This window comes from Neodiprion lecontei, chromosome 5 (genome assembly GCF_021901455.1).
Source record: "Neodiprion lecontei isolate iyNeoLeco1 chromosome 5, iyNeoLeco1.1, whole genome shotgun sequence".
NCBI classification, from domain to species: Eukaryota; Metazoa; Arthropoda; class Insecta; order Hymenoptera; family Diprionidae; genus Neodiprion; species Neodiprion lecontei.
In genome coordinates, this window is record NC_060264.1 from 911,175 (window position 1) to 931,155 (window position 19,981).

Here is a 19,981-nt window from a genome sequence, read left to right on the forward strand (position 1 = left end):
ATTGAGGTTAGGTTAGGTCGCTCTAGGGAATTTTCTCGAAGGTTGTCGCCGCTGTTGCCGCAACCTTCGTTTGTTTAAATTGACGTTGATGTTAGCAGATGGCGGTAATATCGACTGCTCAATAACAGCGACCGACTCCTCGAAAGAAGCGGAGGTGGTGGTGTGGTGATGGTGATTATCGTGTTTGACAGTAGCGATCTGGTCGAAAAGTGACGTTTGCGTCGGAAACGTGGGTGACGTTGGGGGTTCGAAGTGGAGTGAGAAAAAAAATAAAATGTTATAAAACAATCCAAGAAAACTGGGCGCGAACATGTCATCGAGGAATTAGCGCTCCCGATTTTTGGTGACAATACACAGCATCCGCCTAATATGGGAGAATGGTTATGCACGAAGCTGTTTTGCTGCTGTTTCTACTCGCAGGTAAAAGATGCAAAGAAAGAGTAAAGGAGAAAAAAGAACAAAGAAAGAGAAAAACTACGCAACGGTCACTTCTTATCATTATTCTCTCGTATACAATAACCGCCTACCCGCCGATCAATGTGCTCAACTTTTATACACACCTATAAGCTACTGTACTGCATGTTATTACTATACGTCGTGCTCTTCTATTCTCCTTAATCTCCGTACCGAGGGTGAACATGTATAGGTATACAGACACGCAAGTAATACGCGTGTAAGGTATAAATATCGTAGCGTGTGTGTGTGTGTGCCTTAAAAACCCAAGCTAATGACAATGATGGTGTATCCTGTAAACAAGCAATCCTCTTCAACGCTGTTCAGGGACAAGTTACGTAATGAAGTAATTTTTTTGTTTTTTTCATTTTACACGTCAAAAAATGAAAAAAAAAAAAAAAAAAAATGCAAAGAACAAGCGAGGAAGAGATGCCTGTGCTTAGAATAGTCGTTGTTACAACAATTTTCGTTGTATTTTTTTCATACTTGATAATATTTCTCTTCGTTTCTATAAAAAAAAAAAAATACTGGCTATAACTACTACACTCGGCAAAGAATTTATTTACCGTTATAACAAAAGTTTATTTGAATATGGCGAAATATACGTTTCGTTATTGTGATCAAATTTTTCCCGAGCCAAACAATGATCCAAGATAGAATTTTGTTAACAGTCGGTTAACAAATCGTATTTGGCTCAACTAAAATTTCATTGTAATAATGAAATACTTGGTTCGTCGTATCGAAATAAACGTTTCTTACAATAAAGTAAATAAACTCTTTTCAAAACTTTTTTCTCAAAAACTAAAAAATTGACATTATAAAGAAAGACGGATACAGAACGCATTTTGTCATCCTTGTCTACCAGGATGGCACAGGGTATTAGCGCTGCCTCTGGTGCGAGACGTGGCGGTAGACCTGGGACAGAACCTGACGTTGTCGTGCGCGCAAGACGATGTCCTGCTCAAGTCCGGCAATACGTCGGGAGTGATGTGGATAAGGGAGGGGCGAGAGGCTTCGAGGTTGAAAGTTGAACCCAACGGAGCGCTCCAGTTGATGAACGTGAGTCTGGACGATGCGGGAATATATTCCTGCACCATGGACGAAGATACGGATGCGCTGAAAACGAGGATCAACGTTTTTGTCAGATGTAAGTCGTCTGTCTAGCCGAATCGGTTTTGTTCTCGGGAAGCCGTTTCGTCACGCCGCGTCAAAACCACTGAAACTTTATTTCTATCCTATCAGCTCCTCCCCCAGCGCTGCAAAATGTTTGGGTCAAGCCATCCACTATTTTGGCAAACGTTTTGTGGGAGGTTGGCGGGACTGGCGGATATCCGATAATAGATTTCACCGCCGAATATCGTCTGAAAACGCCGTCTAACGAAGATCCCGAGGACTGGAAGCCCATTGTTCCCACGCACATTCCCCCCAACTCCGTAAGTCTGATTGTTGTTCCGAATTTGTCCGAGAAGAGGCAACGGAGTAAAGCGAAATACCGTCGATGATCCGTTTTGCAAGAAATGTTGTCTACAAACAGAGTTCTTGTTTCTTTAGCCTACCTCCAATTCTTCCAATTTCTAGATTATCCCTACTCGAGTGCATTCAAATCACTTCGACCGAACATCGAAGCTTGAGAAGCCGGTCTAAACGACAAAATACGAAAAGTAAAAATAATATGTACAGAACAAGATCTCTGATCTCTGAATATACGCTTAACTCTGTGCCAATTGAAGAATTTCGTACTCGTTGCGTTACATTGTGTTATAAAATGTTTGCGAATGATTTATCTGACTTTTTTTAGAGACAAATTGATGTTTACCACTTGGAACCGAACACGACTTATTCCTTCAGAGTCTGGGCAACCAATCAGCTCGGTCGGGGCGAAATTGTCGAGGTCGAAGGTCACACGCATCACAGTGTAGAGGAGTTAGGTAGGGTCATTGAATACCGCGGTATACAAGGAGTCTAATGAATACCGACGGCGAGGAAAAAAAAAGAAGGACAAGTATTCTCGTTTTTTGTTCTAGAACTTGCCAGACATCTTTTAGACGGAGCTGAAAACTTTGATACTCGAGTGTGGGTAGCAGCCGTCGGTATAGTAATGGGAACATTGTTAATTTTGGGCCTTGGGACCTGCTACCTTTTATACCGCGAATGCAAGGCACCCTGTAAGTGTTTTACGATAACTTTTTTTAAAGCTTTTGCTTCTACTCTGTCTCTTTGTCGCCGCTGTTCATGGTTATAGTTAAATACTTGCAACAACAATTACAATTATCCTTCGATCAATATCGATCAAATTCTCTCAATGAAAACCGAGTCGTTACCCCGCCTCGGTCTTTAACGCAAAGAATTTACGAGAAGTTGCAAATACTTTCTTTCAAGCGTATTATGATCTGCGAAATATCGATTGAATATAAATTGTAAAAGAAAACGGGAGTGGGATTCGTTTAAAAAATTATTTCGAGTTTTTATCAATTTATACGTATTATAAGCATGAGCAGCTTTGCGAACCACTAAACTTATCTACGGCCCTAATCTCGAGCTTTCCCTACAGTAACTGCCTACCTATCGATCAACCTGATACTATTCTAATATACGTTATCAATTATCTTTCACTAATTTTTTCCTAGCTGCAAACGCTTTGCGACTAAATTAGGTATTAAAAAAACAACAAATTTTCTAACTCTTCATAAAATTTACCTTACCTATTATAATAATTAACTCTTGCACCAGATGCTTAAAAATTTCTTATAATAAGGCACCGAATCAAATATTTCTATAAATTTATATGGCTAATTATATCATACTATTGATTGAAACAATATTACTGCACATTGATAGATCTTAGATTTGATTGTAATGAAAATAATTGCCAATAGAACCACTAACCGCCAAACTTATTAAAAAATTGCGCAAACTCGCATTGACCAATACGAATATATCGTGCGACCTGAAACCGCCAATTTTGTATAAGCTTTGGTGGTTTTATATCGATTTTGTCATGCAGAATGGATAATAACTAGTGTGTATTGAATAGCAAGTAATACTATAGAGATAGAGCATTGCGGCCTAGATAATATACTTGTCATGTGCTATTAGACTGACTTTGCCTACGTAGAGAGGTAGGCCAAAGATGGCACATGCACATCTCGCTGGGAATTTATCGATTTGTAACGACGTACGCGATTCGAGTCCTGATAATTTTGCCGTCAACGCCGGGACAAATCTTTTCAATTGCATTTTTTCACCCCCCTAGATTTTAAACGTTCTTGAATTGTTAACCTTTGAAAGAAACTTTCATGACCTATTTTTTTTTCTTTTTTTTTTTTTTTGCCAGTGTCAATGGTTTTCAAACTTCAACTTCTTGTTTATAAACTAATCGTCATCTTCCAATAAACTTATATACTATTCAGAGTTAATCCCCCGTCCGCGTAACCTTTCTTCAAATCGTTAACAGTTCGTAATAAGTGAGTTAAGCTCGATTACAATGAATTTTTAAACGACTTCATTAAGTATGTCCACATGGAAAATTTCGCATCTGTTTGATAAAAGATTGCGACGCGATTGGAATGTTTTTTGATTGTACTAAGATTTTACAAAGTTTTAAAATATTCTTCTCATCGGTTGGATTATTATTAAACCTACGCACGGTATGCAATTTTGCGCGCAAAGAATTTCCGATTTTACTTAGCAAGATGAAAATTTCTCATCGAAATTCAGTTTGTTCATTACAAGAGAAAAATACCCAGCGAAGTGGTGAAAACAGAGAGAGAGGGTCGAAGCCCGTACGGTCCATGGCCTAGACCAATGAAAATTAATCTCCGCTCCCGACTTGCAGCGCAGCTGGAGGAGCAGGAAGTGATTGAGTTGGTGCCCAACATAATCCTGAATCCTGGATTTTTTGACGAAAGAACGGAGCGCGTACCTCAGGATGAAAATTCAAACAACCAAACGACAACCCGACTGAACAATAATACTGTCACGCAACCCAGGCGGCTCTAGCAATTGGCAGAGTAGAATGTGATTTTTTTTATACCTATATTTTAAGCTGGCTTAAACAAAATGAGAAAAAAAAACAAAACAAAAAAAAAAACAAAAATTTAATAATAATAATAATAATAATAATAATGATAATAATAACGATATAATAGCATACACACGTGCTTCTTTAGAAGCATAAACTTCAGTATGACCACAAACGAGCATGTACTGAATCAATTTTTTGTAAACTGCTCGCTACTACTACTACGAGGCAAGTTTGTGAAATTTACCGTCACGCTATCTTGCCGCTAATCAAAGTCACGCAATTGGAGTAAGTACAATAAGTACGACACACGTACAAGCGAATTGTTCAATGTATACGCAAAATGGACTTTGATAGGCTTGCTAGCGTGGCGAAGCGCTATTTTTGAGATATTTTTTGTCTCACCGGTTGAATCTATATTGACCATTGCATTTTTTGTAACTGATTGAGATGAAGGAGAAGAATATGATGACGATGATGATAAAAAAAAAAAAAAAAAAAGTAGTTTCGTCGAATTTAAGAAGAAATAATAAGAAACTAAAAATTAAACCAAATGGTAAAAGACTGTAACCACATAGTGAGTCTGCATTGTTTTAAGTGTGCTAATCGTGAGATCGTATACATGACATTCAAAATGTCTCTGCTTCGAGTCGTCTAGTCTTAATCGATTATCAAATTTTTCTCTCGTTACGTACAAATGTCTTCTTTTTTTTTTCTGTTGTTGTTGTTTTTATCTGTCCGAAATGTCTCTGTACTCGGTCGCAATAGGGTGATTAATTATCACACGAAAAATTGATAGCTTTTGCCATTGCTTCGCCACCCGGGTTGCTGCTAAATCAAACCGCATCAAGAATTTTAAAAAAATCATTAAAAGAAAAAAATAAACAAGCAAACTGCAAAATAGAAGAAACATAAGGATGATACTGCACTATTTCACCAGGCAACTTTTGAAGATATTATATAAACAAATCGGTTCTGCTTCTTTAACATAGAAAACCTAACCGTAGATATCAATGTAACGCTTTCAATGCACCGAAGTTTACCGCTACACATTCTTCACGTTAAATTGTAGCATCCCTTCGTGCGAACAGTTATTAATGCAGATTATAAGTTGTATAATTCCAACGATACGACGTTCGGCAAAAGTTGAAAATGTTATAAAGTTTTCATCGCCAGAGATAAAAAGTTACATTGGTAGTTTGTGCGAACAGGGGGATTTGAGAATAGAGAATTTCTTTTTTTTTTTTTTTATTTTCATTTTGCGTGGTATACGTTTCCTTTGGATATCTGCATCTGTGCGACGTGAGAATGGAGCTCGAATGGAATTGAAAAGATGAATAATAAATGAATAAGGCAGGCGCGTTTGGCTCGAATTTCTAAAAAAAAGAAAATAATAATTCCAACCTTGCAATATTACATGAAAAAAAAAAAAAAAATAAATAAAAATAAGCTTCAGCAATTCTGAATACAATCATATCAGAATAGTTTAGACAAAAGCATATCTTTGGGCGCTAAGTGATAAGTTCCACATGAAAATTCGTGTGTTTTTGATCTGTACGACAACACTTCAAATCTCACGTCCGATGAATATGCAATGATAGGTCATTTTTTATAACATAAAACAAAGAAAAAAAAAAAAAACAAACAAACAAAAAAAAAACTAAAAAGAAAATCAATAGATAACTAAAAATTTCACCTAGTAGGTTTAAGCAGAATCTCAGTATGAAAAACAACTCACAATTCAAGGGTTTATCAATGAGGATAAAATATTTTCACGTTTTTGCCCAAAAAAAAAAAAAAACAACCCGTTTCCAGCCTTCGCAGTGTTCCGTACCTTTACCTATAATATTCCCTAAACGCTTCGATGGAAGACAAAGTTTTAGACCAAAAGATATTAAAGCCCGCAATCTCACGTAAATCTATAAAATTACGCGTGTATAGCATTTATTACAACATTCCACTAAATGGAACAAGCTGATGATACGTTATTCCTTCACATAAGAGTAGTGAGCACTAATAAAATTATCGCATTATTAGTTTTGCGCACGTTGTGAAAATAAAAAAATTTATTCGATTATACCGTTAATTAAGAATCGATAACTTTTTCATCCTTTTTTTTTTTTCTTTCCAGACAACGTTCAACGTGTTTCTTTAAAATCCTTTCATTCTTGTGTTTTGTGTGTGAAAAGAAAAAGAGAGAAAAAAAAAGAAAAAAAAAAAGGAATCACATTTCTTTCAAATGGATAAAATAGCAGTAGGCTTGTTCTTTACGGTTGTGAAAGAGCTACGTACCTACATAATAATGTGTAATAATAATAATAATAATTTGGTGCACGCAGGTTGTATAAAAAATGGTTGTGCGTTGTTACGTAGAGGCTTGGAAATTCGTTTGTATCTTTTCGCAAGAAGATAACGATCGATAACGTCGAAGAATACAAACAGATTTTGCACAGCTTCGTACTATGCACTCTGTGTTGTGAATGATATAACATATACGCATACAGGCATACGCAAGTAAACAAACACATACATGCGCACACACACAAACAAACGAAACACATACATACCGTTGACGGAATAATAACTATGCGATAATAATGATATTATATATATACACACACACACACATACACACATACATACATGCATACACACAAATATATACATATATTTATATAACCGAAGCATCAAGATATTTTAACTAATAAGCAAAGACAATTTTTTATAATAATAACGATGATGATGATGATGATGATAAGTAAAAATATCACGACACAATATACTATATATACTGGTTATCTAGACGTTCAATTATAGCAGCGCTATTTTACCAAAAGAAATATATTACATATAATTTAGCGAGCTTGTAACATTGGTGAACTTTTCTCGCCAAACAATCCAATATATAATATATATATATGTGTACAACATTACAAATTGCACACTGATTTCACACAAAGTCGGAGTACAATCTTTGTTCCTTTTACGCAGAGAGAGAAACTAAATACGAACACGCATGCGATATACAGACAGACAGACAGACAGACACACACACTCACTCGCTCGAATATATAAAGTATACTTAAATATTCATTGTTGTTCAAGCTGTTGTTATTATTATTATTGATCGGTTGGAGAAGAGTTATAGATCATAAGTTGAAAATATTTTTTGTTGGAACATTACCTAAGCTGAGACTAAAGATTCCACATACACACACATACGCAGGCGCAATACTATGTTATGATATTACGAATGAAAATTTGAATCTCCGAGTCCTTTATCGACGGTCACCGACTAGACGTTTCGATTACGTTCATTACGTTTTTCTTCAATGATAATAATGAACCGGGGTATATTCGATAGGCGCACCTATTATGTAACATGACTATATTATATTGCATTATATTATTATACGTACTATACATATATTATATGCTAATTATATATTTACAGCACACAAAAAATATCTACACACTCACACCCACAGAGAAAGAGAGAGAGAGAAAGAGAGAGAGAGAGAGAGAGTGAGAGAGACATGCGAGAAACGCATGTCCTAATAATTAAGTAAGCACAATATATTAGAATATTGTATAGTATTATGTGGTTGCTGTTAGCACCATTGATCGTCCCCAACATACATACATATTGCCTGCCTATACATACCTACATACCAAGAGAATAATAATAATAATAATGATGATGAGAATGATTGAAACGTTGTTTGCATCGCCGTTGTCGAAACTCTATCGGTAAATTAAAACTCATACTTTGCGTGGGATTTTAGAGGGAAATGTTTGACAAAAACAAACAAACAAACCGTTTCGTGATCTCGAAAAGACTTTGAAAGATTCGAACGTCGTTTGAAAGTAATAAAAAGTACTGGCGCAGATCGGTATTATTTTCATTACTCTGCATATGTAAATAACGTTTCAATATCTGTGTGGTATGTTAATTTTTTTTTTTTTTCTTTTCATATCGATTTCATTAACTACGCAATTTGTGATTATTATCGTTATTATTGTGTTAGTCTTGAAATTGTTTGTTAGAATCGCGGTGAACGCGTTGAGTTTCCGATTGTTTGAAAATTACGAGTCATCCGTACAATTGAATTACGGCATTATTTTATTGTAAATCATAAGTCAAACATATTGTGTATGTTATATTTGTTTATATTAATCAATTAAGTTTGCGCCAATTCAAGTTCGAATTATTTATAATTAAATACTAATCAACATGTATTAGGTATTATATGCATTCGGCTTCAAGATATTTATATACCTACATGCATACATACATATATAATATATACAGAGAAACATCCACCTTGATAGTAAACTGAAATTATTATCGCGCACGCTGATCAAGTGAATATATACCTATAACAATTATTTCGCCAAATACACGAAATATTTTCATTTCAGTAAAACCATTGAGTAGTATTATAGATGTTATATTATATATATATACATATATATATATATCATTTTTGTGTGTGTGTATATATATATTATATAAATTGTAAACCCTGTAACATTAATTACTCCCTTTATCCCAAGTTTTTTTTTAAACAAAAAGTGCTGCTGTTCTTTCTTGTTCGGTAATATTTCTTACGAAGAAGTGTAAGGAAAAGATTGAATTTCCATTTCACTCATTGTCAGTATAACGATCCGTTTATTCGATTGGAAAAAGTGTTTATACAACCAGGTGTGTATGAATGAAGGAAAAAAAAGAAAAAAATGACAATGTATCTTCTATCCGTGAAGCAACGTCAGCATCTCGGTGTCAGCAAAAGTTGGATTGGTTCAGACGGTACGGATACAAGATTTAGGATCATTTTGACACGATCTCGGTTGATACATTCGATACGGAAAGCTTTCATCATCTGAGAAGGAAGGAAAAAAACGAGATTACGTTGTCTAAGATTAACGATGGCCGCTAACGATCTATGCACCGATTAATCGAGGCCAAAAAAACAATCGAACACGACTCGATTGAATCGGTATCTCAGTAAGTAAGACAATGATAATAATTGATACCGTAATCGCATAAATTGATATTGCATTCCGTCGTTCATGGGAGTAAAAAAAACAAAAAACCGATTGTGAGAAAAAATAACCGATTCAATCGAGAATCTCGTGATGTTTATTTGTTCTTAAATAAAACCGCAATTCCGCAAGACGTACCTCAGCCATCGTCAACGTCAGTTGAGCCTCGGCTAGTTTTTGCCCGACGCAAGCTCTGGCGCCCATTGCAAATGGTAGAGAAGCGTGCGGATTGAGGACACCCTTATAATCGCCCTTCTCGTTTCTCGACCAACGTTCCGGGGAAAACGTTTCCGCATTTGTAAAATTTCGACCGTCACGTCCGCTCGTGTATAACGACATCAGAATCAGACGCTGCTCTCGTAGAATGTATAAGAAAAAAAAAAAAAATACACGTAGTTAGAATAGATAAGCTTATAGTTTTTTTTTTGGTTTCAAACCGTTGAATATAAATCTATAAAGAGTGTAGCAAAAAGTTTTCCAATCTCACCCCTTTGCCGACGTGATATCCTCCCACGATACTGTCTTCGGGCAAACATCGCGTGAGAAAAGGAGCCGTCGGATAAAGTCTCAACGATTCCTTCATCGCTCCTTTTAAAACCCCTTTTTCCACCGCGCTCTCGCCCTTCGCCCCTTTCAATTTCTCGAACAACTCTTCCTGAACACTCCGATTACTTCCCAAGAGGAAAAGTGCCCACTGCATCGAATGCGCTGTCTGACGATTACGAAAAAGGGAATGAAAATAGAATAAAAATGAAAGGTAAAAGCGGATTCAACATTGCGTTATTAAATTATTGTTTGTTTTATTTTCCGACTTTTCGCCCTGACTTTTTCGAAAATCTTCAATTTCACCCACCGTATCGCCGGCCGCGAGAATTAAATCGACGACGATCCTGACTAGATCATCCTCCAGGATTCCCTCGTTCATGAGCATCTCGATCAAACCGTTTCCCTTGAATTTTATCATCTCTTTAACCGTAACTCGCAGAATGTTGAGCGCGAAGTCTGCCGATGCTACGAATTTGGTCCAGGAAGGAAGTTTCAAGTTCATGGCCAATTTTGCCGGTAGCAGTGAAAGCTGAGCCGAGTATTTGAATATGTTGTGCAAATTGATCGCCAATTTTTCCGTCCGTAATAATATTTCAGATTTGTGCCGAGGCCACGTTGAACCGACAAGAATGGCGAGCATAACTTGAGGGTAAAAGAAAAAATGAATCCAATTATCTTTTTTCCATTTGTTTTCTCTTCAACTCCACGCATTATGTATTATTATATTACCTTCGATCGACCATTGGTACAATTTTCTTTCGAGCTCTGAAACCGGCAAACCTTTTACAGCGTAAGTTCTGAAATCTTCGACCAAAGTTTCCGCGGCTTGTTTACAAGGCGTTATCATAAAATCGTCGGAATCTGATTTCAGTAATAATTTGTTCATTATCCTGCGAAAGCTCAACCACTCGTCACCCTCCCTAAATGGTGAAAAAAAAAGAAAAACAGAGAAATAATCGGTTTTCATTAAAATGTGTACACGCACCGAAGTATCGATAATGATGTGTTATATGCGCGTGTAACTTATCTTTACTATGAGTCTCAACGCCGCTATTCGGGTATTTCGATATGCAATCCGAGAACACTCGATAAGTATTGTGAAGTAGAAGTCTTTTTTACGAAAGTAAAAACACTTAAAAATCGGCACGATTTTAGACGTTCCGAGCTGTAACCCCCCCCTAACATATTCTCGACTGAATTATTTTTCTTTTTTTTATTCTTTGAGGAAAATTATACTTTTCAACGCTGCAGCAGACGATTGAAACGAGAATCGTATCCGCATAAGAAATTCCTGATTCTTATCTAGAAACGGACAGCTAGAGAGAGAGAGAGACATAGAAATCGTACAATGGAATAGATCGTTGAATCAATTCGTGACCCTAGAGTCTCGAATAAATTTTTACTACAAACACGACAGACGAAGTAGCAGAGAAAGGAAAGGAACAAAACAAGAAGAAAAAAAAAACGAAAGCTACGCGATAAAATTTTTAATCAAAGCGTGTAAAGATTATATTCTCTGATTTGAATTTTCAAGGGACTGAAGTATAAGTAACGCTATTACAACTAAACATGGTAGGTAAAAAATCACTACTTTGCAATTTTATAGCGACTCTGAGTAGTCAAGTATCCAAAATATAAATTAAATTTTCTTTATTATAATTTACTGCAATATCTCGGAGATTCCTAATATTGCGAAACAACAACTTTGTCCTAACCGTGGATGAGAAGAAAAAAAACAAAATTACAACAACGTTACCAACTTCGGGTTAATTTATTTCACACACGATATCATAGCTCACATGAAAAGCAAGCCCCGCTCGCATTTCCGCATCTCATTATAGAGAATCCAGGCATGGGGTAAAAAATTTTTAGGCTTCGATCCCTCGAGGCGAAAAATCCTCCTGAATTCCGTCGGCGAGCTGACGAAAATCGCCTCGACTGCCATCATCCGTTCCCTGTAAACGGGTCCCAATTCTTTGTGCCTCTGATCTACGTATTCGTGAAGTTTTGTCGCACCGCCAGCGCGAATTAGCGAAAAAGTTGTACCGACCAGGGGTAATCCCCGAGGTTCGGGCATTTCCGGTAGGATCGTCGACGTCCCAAAAGATTTCCTCCCAATTTCCTCTCGTTCGTTCCACATTTTTCTACTCCATCCATAAACATTTCCACTACAAGATCGATAATTTCTCTTCGTCGCACAATATTTCGATATTAATTTCACATCCGAAATCTTCTTCGACCGTAAATTTAAAATCTTCGCACTCGAGTTAATCCCGTAATTTCGAATCGTTCCGTTCACTTTTAATAACATTTTTTCCTGCACTATTAAACTATGATAATGAAATACGCAAATCTTCTGCATAATTTTTACTATGTATAATTTACGTATGACGATGAATCAGAGCTTGTGAAATATTTCAACGTTATACAACAACAAAAAAATAAAAAACAATTTTCACACCAAAGCTATACCGCGAATTTACTTATGTACATATATATTATAGTAGTAAGTATAATAATTTAACAACACCGCAGAACAAAACGTTCAAAGATAGAGTGTCGATGATTTTTTTTCTTTCTCGGTTTAACGAACGTATATCTTTACGAAGCGTCGAAAGGCGTCTGCGTTATCTCGGTAGTAAAAAATAAATCAAGACAAATTGTACAACGAAGCGACCGATTCTTTATTTTTCGCACACCTCAGCGTGTCTGCAAATCGAGTATCACGTTGCGTTACGTATTCGCATGTCTACGAGATGACGTTACATTTTATTCAGCTGACTTTGCTTCGAGTGCAGGATGAAATACGATGCGGATGGTAAAGACGGTTGAACTATACTGAACCCTGATCCTTGGATCATGTACGACCAAGAAATTCCTGCCGGTTACCTATACGCCGTTTTCATGCCTGTATGTATATACCGTATATTTTCATAAGCTTGTATGCAGGGCGATGAAACGATTTCAATTGTAAATAGACTCTCGGAAAGAGATATCGTGATACCGATTTACCGATAAAACGTTCGCGTAGCATTGTATAATCGTGTATACGTAGAATATTAATATACAAACTATACCTCTGTGTGCGTAAACTTTCATAAAAAACCGTTGACGCTTTGGAAACGGATGGAATGTAAAGATACACGCACAGAGAGAGAGAGAGTCACGTTTCCAAAACGTCAACCATTTTCTATAAAAGTTTACAATCACGTTTCTTTGTACAACATTACACACGTCTACCTATATTTTAACACGATTGCACAGATCATTGATCCGTTTATCTATGCGCATATCAGCCCCAGCGAATTTTAATTTACATACACACATACCTGCATGTATATACATGATAAAATTAAAATATATATAGTTGAACAATTCGTGACCATGAAATTTCTTAGGAATTGCTGAATTTGTCGACGTTGGTCAGTTTTATTTACATTGACTTATTAATTACGACCTTTCGATCGGGCTGCCCGCCGATCATCGTCAGGAAAATATTGACATCCTACAGGCACTAGGTGAGGATTATATACAAGAGTGAAACGCGTGGTGTTGGAGTAAGTTGAAACATAGTGAGGAGAACGCGATTGACGTTGCGTTTTGAAAACTGTGCATGGGCGTTTATTTCGTATGAATCGGTTCTGTGCTGAAACTTTGCCATCCGTTGAATTGCGACGAGCGTCTGAATCTTTAATTCTGTCCCCCCCCCCCCCCCACGTATTTCCAACCGCGTCTACACAAATGATAAAAATACATTACATACACGTATACACCTGGAATTCGGCTGATTTTAAACGGGCGTTGACTTTGCGGTGTTCGTTCGTTGATCTCGCAAGGATAATTTGAATACACGATTAATGCAGCCGCGTTTTATACGTATACGGTATAATTTCGTACAAGACTTACTTTTGCGAATGATAGGATCATCGGCTTGTACATTTTATTTCAAAATCGTTGTTGTTGTTGTTGCGTATATTTCTTTGATAATTACACAGTACATGTGTACAATTTAGGGTGTTTAATAAAATAATTTGAAATTTTCCACTGTCGCACCCCTATTTTTTTCGCAGGTAAAAAAAAAAAAAAAATTCTCTATAAAGATAATCGTTCTACGTTATGTCGTTGATCGCGGTCATTTGATTTGTCACTTTTTTCAAATTTTTTTTTGAATCTGTGAAGATAGACGTTGTGAGTTAAAATTTCATATCAAATTATAACTGTTTTATGAGATTGAATTAATAAAGAAGAGATAATCAGATACATTTCTCAAATATCAACTGAAGACTTAATATTAAAAGTATGAGTTTCCTTAGCGACGTAAATTAATGCTATGATTAATGTACAAACAATAAAAAAACAAATTATTCCCAATTCTTGGTATATTTAAAAAAATGTATAAAAGTGAAAACCAACTGAGCATGAACTTCGACGTAACGTAGAACACTTATCTTTTGCCAGAACCTTTCTTTTAACGTAAGCAAAGTTTTTAGAGGGTGCCATGGTGGAATATCGCGAATTATTTTTCTTCCGAAACACCCTAACGTACATAATATAATTCTTTCGTTACTCCTATCGCGAATATAATACAGCGAGATGAAAAATTTCATTCGATTATGGAGCAAAATTTACACTTCTGAATTTACGAACTTGTGAAGAAAAAATTCGTCACTCTTCAAGAAACAGTTTCGTAGCAGTGATCGTAGGAAACCACGAATTACTTGGAGGCTCAAGAGTAACGCGCACGCGTCGGTGAAATCACAAAGTGCTGGGTTCTATCTCCGAGCCATAAGGTATCAAGTCCACGCATAAAAAGCGCGGTAAGGTTTGAAAACCTCACGATACTTGCATGTTACAAAAATTGCGAAATAAAAAAGTTTAGGATATTGTTGAGCAAACTGTTTCTGGATGTTTTCATCGTCAAATTGCCCGCGTGAAATTGACACGCAAATGCCGCGATCAATTTGAAATTTTTATTTATAAAGCCAAGAAAAAAAAAACAATAAAAGAAGAACTCATTGCCGATATGATAAACAATCCACATCTGCATCCCCGCACACTTTATACACCATGATGTGGATTACTTTTCAGAAGCAAGGAGTTCTGATGGCTTTGAGTATAAGGTGAAGGAAAAAAAGTATGGGTTTTTGTGGCGTGGCGGTCGGCGATCCTCTTGGACGCGATGTCTTCAAGCGCAGTATCAATCCTCGTAAACGCATCCCACGAAATGCGTAAACGAAGCGATACATTTTGCCCATTCAAGCGATAACAGAGTAGATATTTTACCATCTATGTCAAGTTTCAAGACCGTAAAAGAAAAACAAGAAAGAATGAATTATCTGTAATACGAGAACATATAAATCGTTGCGTGACTCGATCGAGTCTCTTGATTCCAACTGAACTGAGACAGCTGTAATCGCTTGACGCTGTGGAACGTACAAAAGTTAGTCGCATTATGTGTCGCAAAAAACCTTCCTACCCTCGGCTCGTTCCCAACTTTAAAACCACCCAACAGATTGAAAAATAAATATATAATAAAACCAGCTGTACAGACATGTATAAACTTCCCAGTGACCGATCCCAGCACGAACCTACCTGCCCGATTCAATACCTATTCGATATCTAAACTACTCACATTCTCTCCAACACAAACATTCGTCGTCAATCATACCGTGGATTTAGGATAACTTACAGTTTTTCAGCATTGTACCTGTAGGGTTAGAAATGTTCGTGTACCAAGCTTGTCAGAACTGTGGAAATGAATATTGATAGTTGTCGAATGGTATATATACTATTTGGAAAACAATGTGAGAGTTGATAAAAGATATGGCTATTGGTACACAAACATTGTTTGAAACGGGTTAGATATACATCCTATATTATGCTTGTCATTATTTTTGATTTAACTGATTGAATATGAAATTCTAACTGATTGAAGCGAAAGAATTATACAGTTTCATTGCATCACTTAATGTCAGATTTTCAGAGCTTCATTGATAATAAAAGCTAAATGAATTTTAAGTCAGAAAAATCTACCGCTTAGACATTTAAACAGTCAGCGAGCAATTTTAAAAGTGAATTGATTTGGTAATTACAATTTGCACAATTCGTTATCGCGATGCTCATTCCACTTCTTACAACGTGCCAGAAATCTCTAACAGTACTAGTTTCATGATAAAATTGAATGGAAGAGAAAAAATTTGTGTTATTGTAAAACTGTCAACTTTGCAATAGCGAATGAGGCTGTTTCTAGCTAAGAAATCAAATACATGTGTTTAAATTGTTACCGCCACGCCACGTGACAGAGGAATCCCAGGGGATAAAAAACCGTAACCCAACACATGCAAACTCACCAACGTTGCCAAGTAATGGAGAAGTTACTCGGATGTCTCCGCTGAATGCTAAAATGAATACAGAAGTAACGGTTAAGCTTAGAAAACTGTTGTATCATACATGCAATAGCGTGATGTTTTTTAAATTCATTGTACAGAAAACTGAGTACCGTCGTTTTTCAATTTACCGATGCATAAAAATTTTAGAAAAATGTAGATTATCATGTATGGGAAATTTTACCCTGTAGCTTCGTAGCTCCACGGCACGAAAGCGGTCCTCGCACTGCCTGTCCAGATGAATCCACCAAAGACCACACTGAAAAATGAACAAAACAAATTACTTAGTCGCATTGTTTATGCAATAAGTAAAATAGAATAATGAAATGATTGATGATTTGAAGAATGTATGACAATTATAAAATCATTTTGTTTGTGTACCTTGTGTAAAAAAAAAATGATCGGTTCAGCTGTTCCACATCTTCGACATGTTTGGATTTCCTGACGCTGCATTATCACAATCACCTCAGACTCTACTTTTTGAATAACTTACACCCGCCACGAATAGAAAAATATACTTTTTCACGAATTTAATAAAAAAGTTATCACTGTGAATGTAAACTGGATTTTTATTTGTATGCCAGGTATATGAAAAATATTTAAATTCCAACTGGAATCACCGAAAGAATTTTATATTCCTGTGGAAAGCACTGAAAAAAATTCAAATTCCTGCTGGAATCACTGAACGAATTTTATATTCCTGTGGAAAGCACTGAAAAACATTTAAATTCCTGCTGGAATCACTAAACGAAGTTTATATTCCTGTGGAAAGCACTGAAAAACATTTAAATTCCTGCTGGAATCACGGAACGAATTTTATATTCCTGTGGAAAGCACTGAAAAACATTTAAATTCCTGCTGGAATCACTGAACGAATTTTATATTCCTGTGGAAAGCACTGAAAAACATTTAAATTCCTGCTGGAATCACGGAACGAATTTTATATTCCTGTGGAAAGCACTGAAAAACATTTAAATTCCTGCTGGAATCACTGAACGAATTTTATATTCCTGTGGAAAGCACTGAAAAAAATTTAAATTCCTGCTGGAATCACTGAACGAATTTTATATTCCTGTGGAAAGCACTGAAAAACATTTAAATTCCTACTGGAATCACTGAACGAAATTTATATTCCTGTGGAAAGCACTGAAAAACATTTAAATTCCTGCTGGAATCACGGAATGAATTTTATATTCCTGTGGAAAGCACTGAAAAACATTTAAATTCCTGCTGGAATCACGGAATGAATTTTATATTCCTCTGGAAAGCACTGAAAAAAATTTAAATTCCTGCTGGAATCACGGAACGAATTTTATATTCCTGTGGAAAGCACTGAAAAACATTTAAATTCCTGCTGGAATCACGGAACGAATTTTATATTCCTGTGGAAAGCACTGAAAAACATTTAAATTCCTGCTGGAATCACTGAACGAATCTTATATTCCTGTGGAAGGCACTGAAAAATATTTAAATTCCTGCTGGAATCACTGAACGAATTTTATATTCCTGTGGAAGGCACTGAAAAACATTTAAATTCCTGCTGGAATCACTGAACGAATTTTATATTCCTGTGGAAAGCACTGAAAAACATTTAATGCTGGAATCACGGAATGAATTTTATATTCCTGTGGAAAGCACTGAAAAACATTTAAATTCCTGCTGGAATCACTGAACGAATTTTATATTCCTGTGGAAAGCACTGAAAAATGTTTCAATTTCTACTGGAATCACTGAATTGCTTTCACATTCATGTAGAAAGCACTGTTAAATGATTGCAACATTTGACAACACTCGCGACAACTCATACTGACGAATGAATGTATTATTGTGCGATTGACATAGAATACATATGCGATAATTTGTTAGTCTCGCAAAAAGAACGAAGTTGAACTTTGAGATACGCTACACTAGCTTATATTCAACAATAAGATTACCCACATTTTGACTGGACGAAGCGAATGCAGAAGAACAAATAAATTTTTATGGCCCACTTAAACGCCTTTGCAGTATCAATTGACAATTATACACCGCATGAATCGAATTACGTACGAATATGAAGCACAAACTATAAAGTATCCGTGGCTACTTTTCACATTACTTTGAGTTTGAGAACGACAAATATCTACGAAACGTACGGCACGCCATGATTCAATCACTAAATCGGCGGTAACCTGACCCCCCATCGTTTGTCGATTGTTTGTGCTACCGGATCCCGCCCAAATTCGTTAAGAAATGACGTCGCCGTAACCTTCTGTTGTTCAATTTCTTCCTGCTCACGGAGAATTATCATGCGCGATGCTCAGACCCACATCTACTCAATATTAGACAGCAATCGCGTAATTGCGACGTGATTTTGATGTAAGTTTAATCGCGTCGAGCTGTGGTTACAAATCATTTGCGCCCTCGACCTTGCATTCGAAACTTCAGAAGAAGCCAGCTTCAGACCACTGCTCACGTCACGTTGATCGTAAGTTATAAACATAAATTTTACCTGATATATGAGTAAAGAACGAACCAGCTGTAAATAAAATATCCTTCTCTGACCGCAAACGAATCCTTCAACGTGAATTGATGTTCAGTCGATCAGTTAAAGTTTCGAACAACGAACCGAGGTGAATCGGAAGCGGAAGCGTCGAGCAAGGTCCGTAGACAAATGAGCAGCAAGAAGACTAGAAGCCACGAGACTGAACTCGAGTGGTGGGGGTAGGCCCGTATACGGCATCCGCCTGGTGGCGCCACCAAGCGAGGATTCAGGAGAACTAAGGCAATCCGATCTAATCCGATACCGCACAGTCAAATAATTCGATACCCATCATATCAACGCTGCGGAATTAGGAATAATATGAATGTAAAGACACGCAGTATCGGATTGCGATCGTACTTCTCCCTTGGCAGCGCTGCAAGGCGGCTGCCATGTATTGGCCCATGTCAAATGTGCTTGAATTCGGTCTCCTGGGGATCCAATCTATAATTTCAATTTCCATATTTCCCACCCTTCCAGGATTCTGTTTGATGAGTTAAGTGGACAAATCAGAATGCTTGGAGTTTGGGAAATGTGGAAAATGAAATTAGAGTATCCATACGCTGGTCTCCAGTCTTTTTGGCGAGCGAACAGGATACCGAACTCTTATACAACACGATGGGTCTGAAGCACGTTTAATCGACAAAAAAGAGCACATTTTTTTTACAGATTTATGTTTTTTCAATCACGACACATCGAAATCTCGCATTTCAGCCTATTCCCCCGATCCGTCTTTGAGAAAACCCAGTTTGTAGTTCGAATTATCAAGTAAAAAATGTTCGAAAACGTTCAAAAATCGTTACCGGGATCGTATATGTAGTTTTTATCAATCTTTGTGGGATTTTTTGTGCAAATTTGCAGGTTTGGGATGATTATGTTTATTTTTCAAGGATAAGAACCAAATACGTGTAAGTACATATCTAGTATAGTAGTAGTTACGTCTATGCATGTATTCATTTACTTGTTAACCATCATATTCCAAAAGGTTTGAATTTTTCTATACAAAAA

The 19,981-nt window shown here is 36.6% G+C and overlaps 2 protein-coding genes across 4 annotated transcripts; one reads left to right on the forward strand and one right to left on the reverse strand.

Moving 5' to 3' along the window:
• The first annotated feature begins 144 nt into the window (after nt 1–144).
• On the forward strand, nt 145–6,259 carry LOC107226340 (contactin-1). 2 transcript variants are annotated; one of them, XM_015667127.2, is made up of 6 exons: nt 145–420; nt 1,319–1,600; nt 1,696–1,886; nt 2,252–2,381; nt 2,478–2,618; nt 4,289–6,259. In XM_015667127.2, exons 1-6 carry the CDS (start codon nt 378–380, stop codon nt 4,450–4,452), a joined length of 951 nt encoding a protein of 316 aa, XP_015522613.1. In that variant the 5' UTR covers nt 145–377; the 3' UTR covers nt 4,453–6,259. The 2 variants fall into 2 exon arrangements, with proteins under 2 accessions (XP_015522613.1, XP_015522622.1); XM_015667136.2 differs by having other exon boundaries at nt 147–420; nt 4,294–4,557.
• Nucleotides 6,260–9,126: 2,867 nt separating this feature from the next.
• On the reverse strand, nt 9,127–14,132 carry LOC107226110 (cytochrome P450 315a1, mitochondrial). 2 transcript variants are annotated; one of them, XM_046740654.1, is made up of 7 exons: nt 13,973–14,132; nt 11,866–12,388; nt 10,796–10,986; nt 10,374–10,708; nt 10,008–10,232; nt 9,659–9,871; nt 9,127–9,357 (listed from the first exon to the last, which is right to left on the reverse strand). In XM_046740654.1, coding segments are annotated over exons 1-7 (1,602 nt in total). In that variant the 5' UTR covers nt 13,974–14,132; the 3' UTR covers nt 9,127–9,243. The 2 variants fall into 2 exon arrangements, with proteins under 2 accessions (XP_046596610.1, XP_015522295.2); XM_015666809.2 differs by lacking the exon at nt 13,973–14,132 and having other exon boundaries at nt 11,866–12,998.
• Between the last annotated feature and the right edge of the window lie 5,849 nt (nt 14,133–19,981).

What these genes read in the sequence shown, in the direction of transcription:
- LOC107226340 (XM_015667127.2), top strand. Translation starts at nt 378, where the DNA reads ATGGTTATGCACGAAGCTGTTTTGCTGCTGTTTCTACTCGCAG. An exon ending in TCACAGTGTAGAGGAGTTAG is followed by an intron (nt 2,382 to 2,477) that starts GTAGGGTCATTG and finishes TTTTTGTTCTAG; the next exon opens with AACTTGCCAGACATCTTTTA. An exon ending in CCGCGAATGCAAGGCACCCT is followed by an intron (nt 2,619 to 4,288) that starts GTAAGTGTTTTA and finishes CCCGACTTGCAG; the next exon opens with CGCAGCTGGAGGAGCAGGAA.
- LOC107226110 (XM_015666809.2), bottom strand. Translation starts at nt 12,428, where the DNA reads ATGCAGAAGATTTGCGTATTTCATTATCATAGTTTAATAGTGCAGGAA. An exon ending in GAGCGGGGCTTGCTTTTCAT is followed by an intron (nt 10,987 to 11,865) that starts GTGAGCTATGAT and finishes TTCACCATTTAG; the next exon opens with GGAGGGTGACGAGTGGTTGA. An exon ending in TTCTCGCGGCCGGCGATACG is followed by an intron (nt 10,233 to 10,373) that starts GTGGGTGAAATT and finishes CGTAATCGTCAG; the next exon opens with ACAGCGCATTCGATGCAGTG.